We start from the raw sequence: 19,721 nt of genomic DNA, 5'->3' as shown, positions 1-19,721 counted from the left end.
GACGATTTAAAGGCGCGCGTTTATGCGAAGAGTAAAACAAAACAAAAGAGAAACTTGTCTTCTCGAATCACCGTCTTCGTAGTTCTTCAGGTAGTAATCTGGCCCCGGGCCCCTGAACTTGGCCAGGTTCTTCTGGTTGTTGAACTGCAGGAAGTCGGTCCGTTTTCCCCCGAAACGCAGGAAGGCAGGCGACAGGCCGCGCGCCAGGGTCACGAGCCGCCTCGAGCTGCCAACGCAGAGACAAACGATGACGCACAAATAAATTGTGATATATGTTTTCAACGTTTATGTCTTTTTAAAACGACACTTTTTAAACTACCCGCAGAGGCTCTGAAGTGGCCACTTCCTTGTAACAGTGTAGGTCGGGGTGCGGCCCAAACTTCTTATTGATTAGAATGTATTGTGTTTTTTAGTATTTTCTCGCATGAAAACCAGAGGGTGTAAAATGGAGACGGGCCGACTTCTTGGTTGCGTGGACCGTGAAATAGACTCGCTTCACCCCGTGGACGCGCAGCTGCACAAGTTATTAACTCTCAGTGCCGTACCTGCTGTTAGAATAACACACACAGGCCCATTTAAAGATGTTTTGCATGATTACATGTTTCTATAGGTATTGAAGCCCTACAGGTGCTTTTGGTAAACCTGTAATTAGGTGGTAATTACCCATTGAAATAATAGGCTATTGATAAAGTAACACGAAGAATTGTAATAGCAGCGAAAATGGTGATTTGGATTGATGACTTTTTAAGTAGGTACTTTTTCGTGTGCGTGTTTATGTTTACGATTTGTTGCAACGTAAGATGTGGAAGTCGAATAACAAAAAATAATGGATGACGGAGATTATCACAGTGACGACCTACACGCTCAGGAACAGTTTAATTTAATTATGTTGCTCTACAACTCAACTAAAAAGTTTTGTTACTGCGTAAAGTGGCCAAAAATGGGCAACTGTCAGTGTCAAATTTGTGCTGAATTAAAATGAACCTACCAAAACAGTAAAACGCGATTGTGTTGCCCTCGTTTTATTATTTAAGACAGTCCGGTATTGATTACGCGAAGTAAATTAATAACCTGATAAAACGTTGACGGCAATAGCTGTAAGTCTGTTTGTGGTTTTTTGTTTGTTTGTTTATTTGTTTTGCAACATGACACCAACAACACTACATTAAATGAACTCACGCCTTTCAAAGGATGAACATGGAGGTGAATTTATGAATTTATGTTAAACTGTTATCTTCAACCAGAACGCACATTTTGGAAATGACACTGTAACTATTATGAAAAAAAAATTAAAACCCCTCAAAACTGATGCAATGTAATTTGGTTCATAATTATTTAAAACTCATAAATTAGAAACCACTTGGGCTCAAGACCTACGTTCAGTGTTGTTTTTTATTTCTAATAAATAGATTAGATTTCAAGGATCTTAGATTCTGCACCTATAAGTGTGTCATCACAATGTAAAATCAAACGCCTCCATAGCAACTGGTTGATTCTTAACGTTACTAAGTTTTCATATTTTGGATCACGTATCCTTTAAAAATGTAAGTTGTGTTATAGAGCACAAGACCTTTCGTGTGTGTGTGTGTGTGTGTGTGTGTGTGTGTGTGTGTGTGTGTGAGAGAGAGAGAGAGAGAGAGAGAGAGAGAGAGAGGGAGAGAGAGAGACAGAGAGACATAGAGAGAGACTTGGAGAGAGAAACGTGTGCTGTCCAGACAACGTGGCTGCGTGCGTAAAGAATTTAACAGCCGCCAAACGTTGTTGGACACATCTCACTGGTGCATGGAAAAAAGTACCTGAGAAAGTCCAGCCACCCATCTTTGATTATGGAGGGATCCAGCTGCAACGAAAGGAAGTTGTCGTTTAGGACTCTGATCGGGCTGCGAGTGTTGACATCCAGGAGAATCAGCGTCCTCTCCATGAAACCCGGTCGCTTTCCGCTGGTTGCCGGTCTTTGGTACGTGGAGGGAGAAGAATATGGAGAAGAAAGTACCAACTGCACCACTAAAGCAGCCAAAGATGCCAGCCATAAAAGGGACCACTGGAACCCGCAAGGTGAGGATTGGGACATCTTGGAGCAGATGGTAAAAAAGAATTTTAAAAAGAAGAACGAGTCGTAAAATAATGTAAATATGCTCCTCTGGCTGATCGACAGTGTTCTTGTACCTCGGTCTCATCGATATGAACGTCTTCTCGTCTGGTTGTCTCACCCCTTCTGTATCTAAGTATTTTTGGGAGCTGCTCACAAGAGCGCACGCCCTGAGCCAGCCTTCGCGGCTGTGGGAGCCAGGAGCTGGGAGGGGGAGGAAAGGCAGCGCCGCCCCTCTCTGGTTTAAAGAGGGGACGTTTAGGCCCACCAAAGCCACCATAGTAGTTTTGTAATCTATCCTGTGAGGGAGCATAAAGTGTTTTCAGAGAGAAATGACATGGCGTCAGTAAATAAAAAGATCAGTTCCAATCCAAGCAGAATAGAAAGCCACGTGAGAGGGAATAGGTGTCCATTTAACCACATCGATTTCCGGTTTTAAAAAAAACCAATTGTAGACTGTGCATTAAACGGGAAAGTTCCAGCAGAAGAAGTTTAAAGTGGGAGTCTGGAGTTCCAAAGAACAAAGGATTGCTGGAAAAGAACAACAGTTGGGATTCTGTCAGCGGGGTACTTCATGTATCTGAGCACCAGAGACCTCGCTGCGTTTTGATAAACAACTGATTGACTGCACATTTTTAATTCTGATGGCATTTGGAGATTGCAACATGTAGGCTATGAGTGGAGAAGAAAGGGGCTGGTCGTTTAAGGTCAACGCTGGCTCGCAGATGAGGAGAATCCTTCTTTTCCCGTCCGTTTAAAGCACCTATTCACGCTGCCGAGCTTGTTTTTGGTTTAGGCACACCAGGGTGCACCACTGGAGAATTTCTGTTCTTTTACAATTGGAAGCAAAAGCCACTGGAGCCAACGCTGAAGGCCAGATAGACTTTAGAACCGACAAACATTATTCATAGAACCTCTGCGTTCTTTCGTGTTTTCATCGTTTCTCTCTTTAAAGTTATAGCGTCCTAGGAGATTTGTGCATTTACTAAAATTGATTTAAACCATATTTACCATTAAGCTTTTCCATTTGAAAGTAGGTAATCTTTGTAAAGTGTCTTACAAAATCGTGAAAATAAACTTTACACTGCAAATACCATGGAAACGTACATTTAACAGGATTAGAAGAGGAATATGAAGAAAGCCTTCACCTGCCTCAGCGATTAAGTCCTTATTGATGTTCTTATTGATCTATGATAGAACTGTTGAAAGGAACGTGACTGTTTTTCCCTCTTTATGAAAAATCTGGCCCAAATTAAAAGTAAATCAAAATAGCACATGTGACATTCGACATAGACTGGCCAGCAGGATATTTCAATAAAAACATGAAAGATGTGCGTTATCCTCACCCGTGGATTTTAAACGCATTACTACTGCCGGGATTAACTGCAATATTTAAAAAAAAGACTGCTTGAAAGACAAAATCGAATGTTCTGTATAAATGATTTATTCGGTTTATAAATAATGATGTTTGTAACGTGCTTAACTTAAAGGTAAATTAAGGTTTTACGATCAAAAATAATCAGTACGGAGAAATTGTATATTACATATTATTGTATATTTACAAAACTCTATTATGAAGAGAGTTTGTAAATGAAGAGAGTTTTGTAAATTAAAATGACGTGTGTGTTTTTATATTGGTTTCAAAATGTGTACGTTTATGAATACGAATTTGGGCTGATTGAAATCCTCTTTGTCCCACGTATATTTATCATCTTGTATTATGGATAATTTAGTTCAACTGTCTACAAAACCCGTATCGACGTTTTGAAAACACGGGAAATTAGGGTCGTTATTCAGCTGGTTTAATTAACTTTTGTTATTTCAGACGTTTCCCCCCTTCCACTTTGGAAAAAATTGTTGTAGAAAAGGCTCAGTCATAACGAAAACGGACCGCTATTTTTATTCCACCACGAATTTTCATATATAAAGTTCAATTTTTAACTGAGTTTGCAGACCCGCTTTGTCCGAAGGTGTGCTGTGTTTTATGGAATAGAAGTGGACTCTCAGTGTGACTGATGAAAAGCAGAAAGAGCGGTCAAGTGTCAGAGTCTTGACGGAAGAGTCTTTTCTCACCTTGAACTTCTTTTGCGTCATAAATTTCACGCCATGGGGAGCTTCAACTCGGGGCTCTTCCTTGGGTAGTGAAGACCAGTTTACCAGGCCTGGAAATAGCTGAAAGAAACAAATTCTGCTCATATGGCGAGTTATAATATTTAAAATGGCAACTTCTATACTGACAAAGGTTGGTAGTTGTTTACAAAGGAGTTTATTTTTAAATAGACAATTTTGTATCAACAAAGCCTTTCTTGTAAATGTAATGAAGCGTTAAGAAGTTCGTGCGGGGAGATTTCTTGTCGTCGTTGTTTTCAAGAGACACTGAATTTAAAAAAGAAAAAAAAAATCCACAAAAGGATTATCCCGCATCAAGGTCTCAAATCTTTGACACCCGCACATAATCTGTCAACGCACAGAAAAGGTGGCAATGCCGCCATCTAGTGGACACACTGAACACGCAAATAACTGCTATACCCAGGTATTACACAAACCCCTGTAGTTTAATCTATTAGGTGTTGAGAATTGTCCAGGACTTCATATTTCTCCCCTACGATTGATTACATTAGCTTCGGTGTAATACTCGTTTTATATTGGGTGATGTTGGAGCTCGCGTGAGTCACATTAATCATTCATGACTGGGCATTTCCTGCCTTCTATTTTTAGATCTGGAGGAAAACAAACAAAACATGCCTACGTCACAGACTGTCATGTACTCTCTCATTCTCGCTTTCTCTGTCATACCCATCCTCGCCTCTTCGTGGATATGGCCACCCAGCTGTTCCAGCCATTCCGCTGCACCACGTGACCCAGTTCTCCCGTGTCCTTCAATAGTTCAGTCAGCATGATGGCTGTGGATGCTGCGGATGCTCTCTGCAGCATCCTGCATCCGCGCCGGGTTTCTTTCCTCTTCCTCGCCATCGCAGCCGTCTTCCTCCTGCCGGCTCCATCAGCGGGGCTGCTCGGCGTCCGACCTGAGGACACACAGAGCGGGGATCTGTCCGTGCAGGGTGGGATACTGAGGGCGACCGAGGGGACCCGCTTCATACTGAGGGTTTACTACTCTGCATCACCAGCCGCGGAGTATCCCAACAGCCTGAACCTCAGCGGCAGACCCGATGCTGCTCCATGGATCGCGTTTCTGGAAGAATCAGGTGAGGACGGCGCGAATGCGGAGAGGCAGCACCGCTCGAAGGGAAACCCGTGTGAGGACGAGAACGCCCGTACCACAGACATCGAACTCTTGGGTTCTTTCAGATCCACTTCGAGTCAGAACTCAGTTTTGGTCGAGTTATTGGCCAAAGACCTGCGGAGAGGCGAGGCGATCAAGTACTACTCCATGTGCGCGTTCGATGGAGTGAAATGGGAGCATTTCAGTACTAAAGACTTTTGGCTAGCGGTGGCAGAGAGACCACCAGAGGCAGATGCGTGGCTCCAGGCGGGGGTTTCGATGCTCCTGTTGGGACTCTCTGCGCTCTGCAGCGGTCTGAACATCAGCATGCTGGCACTGGACCCCGTGGAGTTGCGCGTCCTGCAGAACAGCGGCACAGAAAAAGAGCAAAAATACGCACGGAAGATTGAATCGGTGCGCAAACATGGAAACTACATCCTCTGCACAGTAGTGTTGGGCAACGTACTCACGAATACGTGTTTTGTGGTGTGGATGTGCCAGATTTTAGGAATGACCGCTCTCTCCACCGCCTCCTGTACTCTGGGAATATTCTTTATTGGTGAGATCTTACCTCACTCTGTCGCCTCCCGGCACAGTCTTGCCATCGCTTCCAAGACCCTCTGCGCCACCCGGCTGCTGATGTTGCTGTTCTTTCCAATTGCTTATCCAGTCTCCAAGATTCTGGACATCATGCTCCACCAAGAGATCAGCAACTTTTACACCAGGGAGAAGTTGGTGGCCATGCTGCATGTCACGGACCCCTACCACGACCTGGTAAAAGAAGAGCTCAACATTATCCAGGGGGCCCTGGAGCTGAGAACCAAGACCGTAGAGGACGTGCTGACCCCACTCTCAGACTGCTACATGCTGTCCTCGGATGCCGTGTTGGACTTTTGCACCATGTCGGACGTGATGCAGAGCGGCTTCACCCGCATTCCGGTCTACGAGAACGACAGGTCCAATATTGTGGACATCCTCTTCGTCAAGGACTTGGCCTTCGTGGATCCGGACGATTGCACTCCTCTGAAAACCATCACGCAGTTCTACAAGCACCCCATGCACTGCGTGTTCAGTGACACCAAGCTGGATGTGATGCTGGAGGAGTTTAAGAGAGGTACACGTGCAAAACTTACCATGCGCATGCTGCAGACCTCGGTGGCGCCATGTGTATATATTGGAACCGTTTCAAGGCTACCTACTAACTCCTAGCAGCGAAATTCCCCTTTGAAGTGACTGTGCACTTAGTGCAAAATCAGTGCATACATCAGTCCACTGGCTCACAGTAGGCCTGCAAGTAAAGCTCTTTGATCCCCGTGGTAGTGGGAGCCACATGTGAAATGTGATAGCGTCCCACAGAGTGTGGTTCAGTCAGGGGTTAAAGGTTGAGAAAGAGCAGCATTGGATTACCTGAAGAGTTAATGTAATGAATTTCCCATGACAACAACATGTTTTCATCCCGTATCTCCACGCGCCTCTCCCCTCTTGACCCCATCCCTTTTGTGTGGTCACCTCCACGACCAGGAGGAGACACGGTTGGCTTTATTTGGAACCGATGAGGAGTCGCCGTCCCCCTGGCTCCTCTTCTGCCTGATAGGAATCTCAGCAGCTGTACTACAGCACTCTCCTCTGCTGCTGAGCAAGAGCTTCTCTCAGCAGGCACAGACAGCTAGAATATTAAATACAGCCGTGAGCAGCGCTCGAAATGCTTCTCTGATAAAAGATGTTGGGGTGAATGACAGACCGTTTGTAGAGAGACATTGGGACTAACTTCAGTTCCTACCTACAGGTCAGGAACTTCCTATAAGTTCATGCAGGATTATGAAGGCTGGCAGACACCACTGATCCCTCTGCTCACATCCAATCTCCTGCTGTTTCATACAGCAGTGTTCTGAAATAAGGTCAAAGCAAAGCTTCCATTTAGAATGCTTGTTTGCACCTAATTGTCACCCCCGCGGTGACTTTCGGTCTTCCTGCCGTCTGTAAGGTCGTCGCGCTGAGGGCCTGCAGAGCGACCATGAAAAATTCAGCCCCAACCTTTGCCGAGCTCGGGCGCTTCCTTCCTGCTTTGGCTCGATGGATTAGAAGCCCCTGCTGTTGCAGAAGGGTGGCTGCTGGCTATGACGCTGTCAGACCGAGAAGGGCGGATTGAAACGACGGAAAATGTCAGTGGTGATGTCATAAAGAGGGACAGGTCTGCACACAATGAGGCTCGGCCCTCGTGATTCCCCCGCGACACAATAAACTGGGAGCAGGAGAAGGAATGAAGGGGGAACTGATGGAGCAGAACTACTCTTGAAGGGGGCATCCTTGGCAGACCCAGTTTCGCCTCGGGCATGTGTGCCTCTGTGCGTGTGAGTAGTGAGTCTGCTGCAAGAGTATTACGTAACGCCTGAATGATGTAATGCAGTGCCCCGGCACATGCACACGGATGGTAGAATCCACCTCCGTCTCACCTGAGGTCTTCAGACAGGCCCACCCAGGTTCCAAATGCTCTCCTGCAGCGCGGCTCAGTCTCTCGCCCCAAATGCACGCCCAACCATCGTTCAGGCAGAGAGATTTTGTTCTTCTTGCCCCATGGGATTAAAGCATTTGATCCCAAAATCAGCCCCTCTGATATGAGCTGCTGATTTTGCCTGGTAGGCCAGGCAGACAGCTTATATGCTGCTGCTGACTGTGCCGGTGTCACCAGGCGGACATCAGCACATCTGTGGCAGCGAGAGAATAAGAGTCATTTCTTAGAAGACAAAACAAACCAAACACACACACACACACACACGTTCAACCTTTACCAGTGCGAGGATCGTGTCACATTTGCTTTTCCGCCTCTTCCTCCCCGTCGGATAGCTGCGTCACCCCACGCGTGCGTCTCTTTCATCCCAAAGCTGAGTAGGAGAGGCTGGGGCGTGCACGTTGGCGTGCTGGCAGAGGAGGCAGCGGCGCGGCCAGTTCAGACAGCAGATGCAGGCATCCCCAGACCGATTGCGTAATCCCCTTGTTTACGTAAGGACAAAGTATTCCAAACTGTCAAAGTGTCTCCAGACTAATCCCCCCTCGCTCCCGACCACGGCCCAACCACACACACACACACACACACACACACACACACACACACACACACACACACACACGAGACACCGGTCCATCCTGACATAGGAACCCTTTCATATTCAGCTCTCAGACCGGCTGATTCTCATCCTCACTCAAAGATCCAGTTGGAGGCTGTTGACTCCAGTTATTTTTATGCACAGGCCTTTCCTCACAAGCTCACCTTTCGCACTCACCCTCCTTCGTTTTTAAATTCCTTGTGTCTGCAGGGAAGTCTCACCTGGCCGTGGTGCAGAGGGTGAACAGCGAAGGGGAGGGAGATCCCTTCTATGAAGTGATGGGCATCGTCACGTTGGAGGACGTCATCGAAGAGATCATCAAGTCCGAGATTGTGGACGAGACGGACCTGTACAGTACGCATGCTTCCAACATGAGACCGCTCCAACCTTGCAGCGGCTTTCCAGCACTTTGTAAAAGCTGTTGGCGGTTTTCTCTTTCGCGCCCACCTGAGTTTACTTTCTCATTAACCTTGTGAGCTTCCCCCTGTTGCTCTCGGCCTCTTGCTGCCGCTTAATTTAATGACGGCAATAAACGCCACCGTCTCGGAGATAATCGTCATAAGCCGCTCAGTATTAATTGGCAGAACAGCTCCCCTGCAGATAAGTGCTCAACAGCATCTTTCTGCGGAAGCTCCTGCTCCCAGGAAAATGTATTCACATACATTTTAATTACAGCCAGAATTTGAATCTCTGTCAGGGGCGCACTTGTGTAGGTGTTCATAAAGTCTTCTCCCTTTAGTCTGTCTGTGCGTGTATATATAGAACGGAGCATTTCATCTCTCTGGATGCACAACAGAATCCAGCCACAGCAGCTTTAGGGCTTGATGTCACAGTTTAATGCAGTATTAGATGATGTTCATGGAGAGAAAGGAGCTAATTTAAACAGACATTAAATCAAAGCATAATAGCAGTATTTTTGTGATCTGTGTGTTAATAGCTGATAACAGAAACAAAAGGAGAGTGTCCAACCACGAGAGGAAGCAGCAGGACTTCTCCATCTTCAAACTAGCAGAAAATGAGGTGAAGGTGAAAATGTCGCCGCAGCTGCTGCTTGCAACGCACCGCTTTTTGGCCACAGGTAGCATGTGTGTGTGTGTGTGTCTGTGTGTGTGTACTAGGTATGCAGCATTTGTTTTTAATGTTCCCTTATTGGTGTGTGCTGCAGAGGTGGAGCTCTTCCGGTCGAGTTACCTGTCAGAGAAGATTCTGCTCCGTCTCATCAAACACCCCAGCGTCATCCAGGAGCTCAAGTTCAACCCCAAGAGCAAACACGCTCCTCAGCACTACCTCTTCCAGAGAAACAAACCCGTGGACTACTTTGTCCTCATTCTGCAGGTGACTCCACGACTCCGCTGCAGGATGTTCATCCAAACAGACCTCCTAGGGGAATGTCTAATGCATGTAAATGTTTGTGCTGCAGGGTCGTGTGGAGGTGGAAATAGGAAAAGAGGCTCTCCGTTTTGAAAATGGAGCCTTTTCCTATTACGGCCTGCCTTCGCTTATTCCGCCCCTGCCGATTGGTGAGTGCAGACATGAAGAAGGAGAAAAACACCTGAGCGATTACAGTAATTATGATGAATGTGACAACAGTGAGAGGTCAGCCATAAACATGGGAAAATCAGTGCGGTGCAGAAGTGGACCTGTGCTGGTGGACTGCCTGAGTTCTCTACATCGCCTGGGCAACGTCAGAGGCAGCAGCAGCGGTGGGAAGTCAGTAATTAAAAGAAGTAATTTCAGAGAATGTCCCAGCAGAGGGACATGACCTGCTCAGGATTAGATGATATCCAGCTAAGACTGCAGAGCGAGCAGAAAGCACTTTCTTTAATGCTCCGTGTGTGTGTGTGTGTGTGTGTGTGTGTGTGTGTGTGTGTGTGTGTGTGCGTGTGTGTGTGTGTGTGGCTTTAGGTAAAAAGGCTTCTGACATTATAGAAACCAGATTTATGCTAAAGCTGCAGAAGACGCCCTCGCTGCGTCTCTGCCTGACTCATAGATTCCAAAAGCAACACGTCAAACACCGTTAAATTATGGTTAAATGACATAACATGCGACGGGAGCTTTTATGGTGACACATTTAGGTGCCGGCGCGGTTCAAACTGTCTGTCAAACATTCCCCCACGCACTGATGCATATTTAGTTATTACCAGACCATCTAGAGCTGCAGGTATTTCCGTCCATATTTCTTTTAAAGAGAAAACAACATCCTGTAAAGATGTAAGACGGCTCACATTAGCTCATAATACGTCCATGCTTATTATTTATGCACTTAATGCCGCTGCTGCTTGACTTCAGGGAGAAAGGCTCATTATGGAAATAAGAGAAACCACAGCGATGCAGATCTGTCGGGCTCATTTTGAATAATAAATACATAATTACCGTCTTTCAGTTTGTTCGCCAGTAGCCCCCCCCCCCCAGACATTAGGAAGCTCTAATTTTTAACAAATATTAAGTTAGGATTCGACAGAACGAGACAGTTGTAAATTTAAAATAATTTGTGATAAGACATTTATAAATACAAGATCTTGGCAATGAGATAACACATTGTTCTCAGTAGGAAACTAGTTTATGCTTTTGATATATCTATTTTTGCAATAGTAATCAGGAAAATGCCAAAGTGAATTGGGCAAGACTCAACATTGCCCTTACTCTATCATTAAAAACACTCCTCATACAAAAAAATGCCGAATCTAAACGTTTAAAATCCAAAATAGGAGGCCACCTTAAGCATTTTCCACCCAACTCTGCCACAAATACGCCCGAATGCTTGTGAAAACAGCCAGAATCGAACAGAAACATGCCAATCGAAGCACATCTGTCACATCTGCACGCCACTGACAGTAACCCCGTCACAAATGCTGCTCGTGTGTGTGTTGGAACACACTTTTTTGAGCTATTGTTTCCTCTGTGTTCAGGTAAAGGCTACAGCTCCCGGGCCAGCGGTCTGAACCAATCAGATCTACTGTTGAGCGGAGGCAGCGTGGGTCAGCTCCCTATAGGAGGAGGGGGCGGAGGGGTCTATTTACCAGACTATTCGGTCCGACAGCTCACCGACCTGCAAGTCCTCAAGGTCACAAAAATAAACCCTCACACCACATATGTGGAACTTGTTTTCCTTCACATACAGCACAAAGTTTATTGAAACATATTTCCTTTGAAAAAGTGGAGGGGGGGGGGGGGGGGGCGACTGCATCATTCCAAGATCCCTGCGTTTAATCTTGGAATTCCAGAACAGGCAGACTCTTCCTGTGCTGCAGCCTTTGCCTTTGATATGCCCCAATCCCCGATTCTGACTGAACGCAGGCATCCGGCCTCTCGCTCGCCCCTGAGGTCTCCCTCACTCCTTTAAAGACTCACGACAACAATCTCCGTTTGCATCATGAACATTTTATCCTTGGGTGTCACGTGTGATCTCTCACTCCCGCCCACGTGGGAGCGCGTGTGTGTTTGTGTGTTTCACGCTGACGCCGGTGTCCGTGCTTCTACAGATCACCAGGGGCCACTACCAAAACGCCCTGACGGCCACCAGGATGGACAGTTGCCCTCAGACTCCCGACCCAGTGGACCCCGACATCAAAGGGAGGCCGCCTGTCCCAGAGGCCCGCTCGCACAGCATCGCCCTCCCGCTCACACACGCGCACACCCGAATGGGGCTGGCCCGCCTCGCACGCCTCCACCCCCACGGTGGCCTTCGCAACACCTACCAGCTGAACGAGAGGAACCGCATCGTCCGTGAGTCGTGCTGATTCATGCGAACTGCTCAGTTCAAATGTGCTCCTTCTCAACGAGCATTCAAATGAGCTGCATCAACACTAATTGAGTTGGTTTAGTCGGCTTTGTGTGGCGACGTTTTGTCCGACTCGCTCTATAAATACCCGGGAGACTAAACTAGTCGAACCGCAAAGGTTTGTTTTTTCTGTTTAAATAATTCATTTCAACTGTAATAATCCTTTAAGTCGAGCCGCCGTGTTGATTTGCTGACAGTGTTGTGCAAATGAGGCATCAACGGATCTGCACCAGTTTGCAGGCTTAAAAGATTTCCCACGGACCATCTGTCCCCTGATGTGTGTGGCAACAACCCCCCTGTGTGTGTGTGTTCATATAGTCACGTAAGAAAAATCTGGGTGTAGATGGTCCAAGTTCCTGAGATAATGACATTCTGGAAGATGTGAGGTTCCCTCCCTCCGCTGAAGTGCAGACCTGTGACTAAGTGTGACTCTCTGTGTGTAGGCAGCAAATCTGATGGCCAGAGGAGTCCCAACGACACCGTCTTCCTCCGCATGGACGACATTCCCTATATCCACGAGGACCGGCCGGAAAGCTACGGAGAAGATGGTGAGGATGAGACTTTGAGGAGACCTTTGTTGCGCGTGCATATTTGGTGCAGGCCAGTAATCTTGACGCCCGTCTCGCTGTCATGAACCAGACGTGCCTGCGGACTCTCGGCCCTCCACCTCTCCCTTCATCAGCTCTCTGTCTCTGGCCGGTTCCGAGGAGAACCTCGGAAAGAGGCTGCTGCGCAAACTGAGTGAGTGAGCCTCCGCATGCCGTCAGATGTGTGCAGAGTTTTAGCCGAGGACAGGATGCGCCGGGTATCTTAGCAACGCTCTCAGCAAATCTGCCAGCTGCCGCCCTCCCCCTTGGCACCGACACGGCGTGACTCATTTTGCTGTTTATGGTTTGTTTGTGGGCTAGTTTCAAGGTGGAGGAGCAGAGGCAGGGTCTTTCACCCAGAAACCTTCTTTTGTTTCCAGGTAACAAGAGGAGAAAAAAGTCCCGGGACGGAGAGAGGAACTTGGAGGAGGGCTCGGACCATCTCCCGCTGACCAGCTAGCATTGTGGCTGAGAGGAAGAGCACTGACGCACAGGCCCTCCTCCTCCTCCCGATGCACCTTCCCCTGCTCCATCACCACCACCGTGTTAATCAACCGCCCCACCCTCCCTCCCGAAACTGACGTCTCACACCTGTAACAACCCGGAGCGTTGGCCCCACCGTGGTGATGACCGAGTCATTGCAGTCAACAGCACAACCCAACACAGCCACGACTGATCCTGAGACACTTCACACTTTGCACAGGGAAGTGTTTTAATGGTGGCAGCAGAACCAGGCAGACCAGGCAGCAACCGGGAAATAAAGCACAATCTTCCCACCAGATTAAAAGGAGACCCTGATGGAAAAGCCATAAATGATATCTTCAGCCATCCAGAGGTTTTGGAGGTATATGATTAAAAAATAACAGCATTTCAAAGTCATTTTATAGAAAGAAGGTGCCAGAATTACCAAAAGACCTTTGAACAAAGCAATACACACACACACACACACATCGCATGCATCCCACTCACAAAGTGTGCTGAGTTTCCTAAGTAAAACTCTGTAATCGTTTAAATCCATCAACCTTTTCGCTACTTTAAACCAAACCACATTAGCTGTGTGCTCCCCGCTTATCGCTAAAGCTGCAGATTTATTATTCTAGATAAGCTAAAGGGAGCTTTGGTCTTTGGATCTAAGGGGTCTGAAGAGGGCTCTAGTGCAACAATAGCTGCCCACTGCATGTTTGGTTAATGCTGCTTTTGCTGTAGTTATCCTCGTTAGAGACCCCTGCATGTACCAGTCAGAGGACAAGTAGAGGGACCTAGTTTACAAGAACTCCTCCAGAGGTGCCGCGCACATTCTACCCCTGGAGTTGAGGACGTACTGGAAATTATTTATCACAACAGCCACGCGATGGCTGGGTTAAGCTAATATGTGTTGTGCCTGAGCCATAAAAGAGAGATTAAAAGAGGCAGGTCTGACGTCAATCCGCCTTCTCTCTGCACACACACACACACACACGAGGACAGAAGCTGCTGATGAGTGTGAGGTTCAAAGGTCACTGAACCGACCCGTCTATAGAGCAGAGGAAGCCTTTTGCTCCGAACCGGAACCACGACCTGAAGTCATTTTACTGTTGATCAATGCTGACTCGCATTTTTAAAAGCTGCCGTTTGTTTTTTATCAGGGGTTGTAAAGCTTTTGTAATGTTGAATTTAGATGATATTTACCCAGAGATATAAGCAGATAGGCCATATGATGTTCATTATTAAAGTGACTGCAGTAACGCGCCCGTTGTTCATCTAACTGCCACTCAAACATGCCACAGAGCCACGTTTGCAAACGTTTATTTCAGCACTGGATCCATCTCACGTGCACGTATGACCGTCGAGCTGGAACCGCTGAGCGCTGCAGGACGGCTCATGGCTGCAGACCTTCCTGCTGCGTCGGAAAGAACGGTGAGGTCACAAAATTGGGAAGAGGACAGGGGCCATGGCCTCTGTTTAAGAGCATAAATTAAAACATTGAGGTTCTCTTTAGTGCGTTTTGCACCATCATTGTGACGCAAGAACGTCGACAAGAACGTTGAAATGATAAGAAGAATGTTAATCTGTTGCTAACACATACATTACTACACCATGAGAACGCACCAATGGAGGTAAACGGTGATAAAGTACAACAACTGGCCCTATAATCTTTAGATTAAATGTACACTCTCCATTTATGATTTATCATAATTCAACATCTAGCTATTAGCTAACATGGGAGCATTGCTTAAACACTTGGACTGGAAGAATCACAACGACAGATTTGTTAGACTGCTGAGGTAACTGCTACACTTCCTGATGGTAAACATCACCAAAGCGCTCGTCATAAAGGACGAGATGAATGAAGGCTGGACCTACAGGAGAGAGGGAGGACGGGAGGACGGCGAGCGAGGCAGCGCGTGTTTGTGTGCAAACGAGTTTGTGTCGTCAGGAAAGCAACAGGTTAAAAACACTTCTTTTTTTTAAAAAGAGGGGGCTCTGAGATGTGCAAGTGCTAAGAAGAGTGGGCGAGTGCGTCCTCTACTGGACCGTGGTGACGGCCTCGTGGATGGACGCGGCCACGTAGTCGATGTTCTTGGTGGTCAGACCGCACATGTTGATGCGGCCGCTGGCCATCAAGTAGATGTGTTTCTCCTTCACCATGAACTCCACTTGTTTGGCTGCGGAAAACACAGAAAGACATCAAATGGGCCGTCCCGACACACCGAGAGCAGCGCACGAGCCGTGCGCTGGGGCTGCGGCGGCGCCCGCTGGACTCACGGTTGAGTCCTGTGAAGCTGAACATGCCGATCTGATCGGTGATGTGGTCCCAGGTTCCCGGCGTGCCCAGACTTTGGAGCTTCTCCTTCAGCTGAGCCCTCATCAGCAGCACTCTGTCTGCCATGGTCTTCACGTTGTCCTTCCTGCAGCCACACAGACAAACACACATCAGAAGGCTCCCCGGGGCACGCGGAGCTCCTGCCGCGGCGCTTCGGACCATTCGGCAAACAGCTGCGGCGAGTTCAGCGTGACGGCGACGACCCGAGCTCCCTGGGATGGGGGGTTGGACCACGTGGTTCTGACAATCTTCTCCATCTGGGACAGAGTCCTCTTCAGGTTGTCCGCATCACGAGCCACGACGGTCAGGTTCCCCACGCGCTCATCTGACGGAGCGAACACATTGGAGCGGCAGTTACACCAACCGCCTCAAGATGGCGACATTTACAAAGGTACAAACATCTCAGCAGGTAGCAAAAGGATGGACGATTCGGGCCATTCTTCAGCTCTAGGCGCATTTTGGATCTTATTTAGTGAATGTAAGACAACACTAACAGTGGCACTCATCACTGACAGGACACTCACTGTAAAGACCAAAGTTTTTGGAGAAGGACTGGGCGCAGAATAATTCAAAGCCCATTGAGACAAAGTAGCGGACGGCCCAGGCATCCTTGTCCAGACTGCCCGAGGCGAAGCCCTGGTAAGCCGAGTCAAAGAACACGAACAGCTTCCTCCTCTGCAAAACAGCAGCCGCGCACGGTCGTCAGTTCTGACCCGGCTCAGACCGAAGGGGAAGAGCGCCCGTCCGCGTGATACCTTCATGACGTCGGCGATCCGCTTCCACTGCTCTGGCGTGGGGTCAGTACCGGTGGGATTATGGGCGCAGGCGTGCAGAACAAAGATGGAGCCCCCTGGACAGCTCTGAGCAGAAAGAATAGGGAGCAGAACAGGTAGATTTCTCCTAATCTGAAACCAGAGGCTCTCAACCGTGCGACATTTACCTCCAAATCACCGAGGAAACCAGCCAAATCGAGGCCCCTCTTCTCCGCGTCCCAGTACTTGTAAGGACGGACGTCCTCAAAGCCGGCATTGCTAAATACAGCATTGTGATTTTCTGCAAGAGACGACGCTCGTGTTACGGCTCCTCAGAATAAAAGAGATGTAGCAATTCCAATAATAACGACAATGTCTGAAGTCTACAGCTGATATAAACATTGTAAAGATTTTAGAATCTGAGTGAGGATCTACATTGTAAAAGCCCTGTTCTACCCTCCCATGCGTGTGTGTGTGTGTGTGTGTGTGTGTGCGTGTGTACCCCATGTTGGTGCAGACACATAGACGGGTGTCTTGGTGTTGTTGCTTCCATTGTAGAAGCGCCTGAGGAACTCTGCGCCTATCTTCAGAGCACCGGTGCCACCCAAACACTGCACGGCCCCCACCTGACGGAGACCAACAGCTCAGTGTGACCATCAGTGAACAGGAAGTGCCAGACCCACCCTCCACCACAAACCCTGTTCTCTCCAATGGCAGGGCTGTCATCTCCCAGGACGATCTTGGAGGCAGAGGACCTAAACTCAGGCAGCCCCAGGATGGGAAGGTACTCGTGGTTCAGCGTGTCATCGTGCACGATGACTTTTTCCACCTTTTTCACCACGGGCAACACCCAGGGTTTGCTCTCGTCTGTCCGGTAGGCTGCAGGCAAAGGAAATGCATCATAAAAAAGCAGAAATCACAGCAACCTTTTCTTCGGGTGCATTAAAACAAAGCAGTAGAAACGCTTTATCCATTAGCTGCTTTGTTTGGTCTGGATTTAAGTGGACCCGACCAGATAAGGTGGAAAGCAAACATCAGATCTTTATCTATAGAGATCATTAACGTGCTTTGTGTTCCGTGCACTGGCTAAATGGGTTCATGAGTGGCTCATATATCCCTGCTGGCCAGTAACAGAGAAAGAGGGGATTATCAGGCCTCATCCTCATGGAGTAATCATGGGAATGCTGCTACGCGGCACAAAGCAACTAATTACTTTTTCCACGCAGTGTTCTTTGCGGTTTGCTCAGCAAGCGAGGATTACTTATTATAATCAGATTAAAACAGAAGCAGAGTCGCAGTGAACATTCAAACGTGCCATTTGCTTCGAGCAAGGCTGTGCATGTTCCAGGGAAGAAGAAGAATAATCCAATCGAGTGTTTCAGCGGTTGCGTAACCACGCCGCCCGGTGTGACGTAATCGGGGATTTACGAGATAATTACAGGACTTTAATTCACGATGGGCTCGTCGGATGTCCCTATTACTTCACAGGTTACACTAAACAAACAAATCTGAAGGTTGAAAAGGTGTCCGCTCAAATCTGCGCGCTGTCATTTAGTTTTAATTGACATGTTTATCATGCTAATTAGCCGACTGGTGCTGTTGGCTAGCGCAGCGCAGCATCATCTCTACCCGGCTGATTCCTCGTTCTTACCTCCCACCCCCAGGTTGACCTTTCGGGGGCACTGGTCGTTGTTGAAGTCCTGGGTGAGCTTGAACACCGCCACTGGGGTGGCCTGGGGCACCTCGCAGAACACCGACATGGCCGCAGGAGCTGGGACAGGAGGAGGCTGCGCTGCTGGCGACGAAGGGATGAGCTCCGAGGACGACACAAGCGCTCGGTCGCCCGATTTGATTCGGCAAAGGACCGGTGGGAGTTGTCGGATTTACCAATGGAAACGAAGCCGGATCCGCTGCAGGTGAAAGTTCGGGCGCAGAGAGGATCAACCCGGCGAGCGCTGTGACGTCATCCCCGGTGTTGCAGTTCACCACACGGCCACAGGGTGGTGCCAAATCTCCGTTTATTCCTGCCACGTCGGGAAGGAGCAGCGTTGCTTAAAACGTCGCCAATAACACATAAATACAATCATATGTCTATAAAGGTCTTTAAATCCGAAGGATTCATGCAGTATTGGCGCTTCATGACATGCACAGCGGCAGCTTTACATAACCGAGATGGTTATGCATTCCTTTTTATTCCTGCAGGCCCGACTGATATTTTAAAAATTTTCCACCAAATCCGACAACCATTCAGTCAAAGACAAGCAAACCCTCACCTTTGACAGTCTCTTTAATAATGTCAAATGTATAATGTTTCTGCCCTGGACTAAGCAAATTCATGTCAGGGTTGTTTTCGATGGTATTTCCATCTGTTCTTTCCTGAAGGCTTGCGGTGTAAACATGCCGGCTGCTCTGCTGCTCCCACAGCTCTCTGCTGGGACTGAAGTGGTTGATAAATGGGACCCACTCCAGTATGAGCTTTCTTCCCAGGAGTGTGACTCGAATAGTTAAAAAGCATTGGGCCACACAGGAGTGAGGACTCTGCAACGTGGAAGCCGGGAAAAAGCTTCATTTATGGTAAAATAGATTTGGGTGACTTTGTTGTGCTCATAGCAAATGGTTCTTAACATTTAATTTTGACTTTTTTAATGGCATGCAGCTGGACAATTAACACTGTTAATGTGGGACGCTCTACACCAATATACTTATCATTTGGCTGCTAATTGCTCAGACTTGTACTTAACCATAAATACGTTGAGGTGTAACCACACACGGTGCAACTGCAGATGAATACAAACGATCCGAGTTGGCAGCGAGCTGCACGTTGTTTAATCGCCCGCGGTGGAAAAAATTTGACTGTACAGTAATTGCTTAGGTTACATTAAAAGTATATTTTCAGTTTGACTAATACATATTTAATTAATTGGTACTTCATAATGGCTCCTGCGGCTATTACTGTTCAGACATCATCTGGCTGATAAATATTAACTGTAGCTATATTGTTTATCTCAGCAACTCTCTTTTTTTTAAGAAAAAAAACAACAAAACCTCACTTTCATGCCTCTCCTCCCTTCACCCTGACAGTAGATGTTTTCATTCTTTCCGACCAGGTGAGGGTGTCTCCTACACTATCACTGTCAGCCCTGCAATTATGGGATTTGAGCTCTCAGAACAAGGCTCGGGGGCCCCGAGCAAGGTTTGGTTGTTTAAGTGCCAAGGAGGCCTCAGGACGACGGTGCAGGCTGTGAAGTGTGTGTCAGAGCATGAAGTGACAGCAGCCGCCTCTGGCCGTGCCCACGGGGTTAGTGTGTCACACCAGAATAATGAGCGAGTCAAACATTCAGACACCATGTGCGGCATATTTATTCTGGCACCTCGCGGTGCA

General features: G+C 47.7%; 3 protein-coding genes across 5 annotated transcripts in view; 1 reads left to right on the top strand and 2 right to left on the bottom strand.

Annotated features, from left to right (window-relative positions):
* hpse2 (heparanase 2) overlaps window positions 1-2,376 on the bottom strand; it is a 32,693-nt gene extending 30,317 nt beyond the window's left edge. Inside the window, exons 1-3 of one of the 2 annotated variants that reach the window (XM_029835226.1) lie at window positions 2,167-2,376; window positions 1,797-2,071; window positions 72-226 (exon numbers count right to left, since the gene is read on the bottom strand). In XM_029835226.1, coding sequence (XP_029691086.1) covers window positions 72-226; window positions 1,797-2,071 — 430 coding nt within the window. In that variant the 5' untranslated portion in view covers window positions 2,167-2,376. The remainder of the gene's footprint in view (window positions 1-71; window positions 227-1,796; window positions 2,072-2,166) is intronic. The other variant, XM_003964123.3, reaches the window with a different exon arrangement.
* A 2,583-nt stretch (window positions 2,377-4,959) lies between these two features.
* Window positions 4,960-14,814, top strand: cnnm1 (cyclin and CBS domain divalent metal cation transport mediator 1). 2 transcript variants are annotated; one of them, NM_001305598.1, is given in 10 exon segments: window positions 4,985-6,426; window positions 8,627-8,770; window positions 9,354-9,494; window positions 9,582-9,751; window positions 9,837-9,936; window positions 11,326-11,480; window positions 11,899-12,142; window positions 12,641-12,745; window positions 12,837-12,938; window positions 13,165-13,256. In NM_001305598.1, coding segments are annotated over 10 exon segments (2,679 nt in total). In that variant the 5' UTR covers window positions 4,985-4,988; the 3' UTR covers window positions 13,245-13,256.
* Window positions 14,554-18,285, bottom strand: got1 (glutamic-oxaloacetic transaminase 1, soluble). Its single transcript, XM_003964067.3, has 9 exons — window positions 17,991-18,285; window positions 17,037-17,218; window positions 16,842-16,965; window positions 16,528-16,640; window positions 16,343-16,447; window positions 16,112-16,262; window positions 15,747-15,912; window positions 15,530-15,672; window positions 14,554-15,429 (listed from the first exon to the last, which is right to left on the bottom strand). Exons 1-9 carry the CDS (start codon window positions 18,097-18,099, stop codon window positions 15,290-15,292), a joined length of 1,233 nt encoding a protein of 410 aa, XP_003964116.1. The 5' UTR covers window positions 18,100-18,285; the 3' UTR covers window positions 14,554-15,289.
* Between the last annotated feature and the right edge of the window lie 1,436 nt (window positions 18,286-19,721).

The sequence above is a fragment of the Takifugu rubripes genome, chromosome 4 (assembly GCF_901000725.2).
Source record: "Takifugu rubripes chromosome 4, fTakRub1.2, whole genome shotgun sequence".
Taxonomy (NCBI): Eukaryota; Metazoa; Chordata; class Actinopteri; order Tetraodontiformes; family Tetraodontidae; genus Takifugu; species Takifugu rubripes.
Note: the sequence above shows the minus strand (reverse complement) of the source record. Positions and strands in the feature narration are given on the sequence as shown.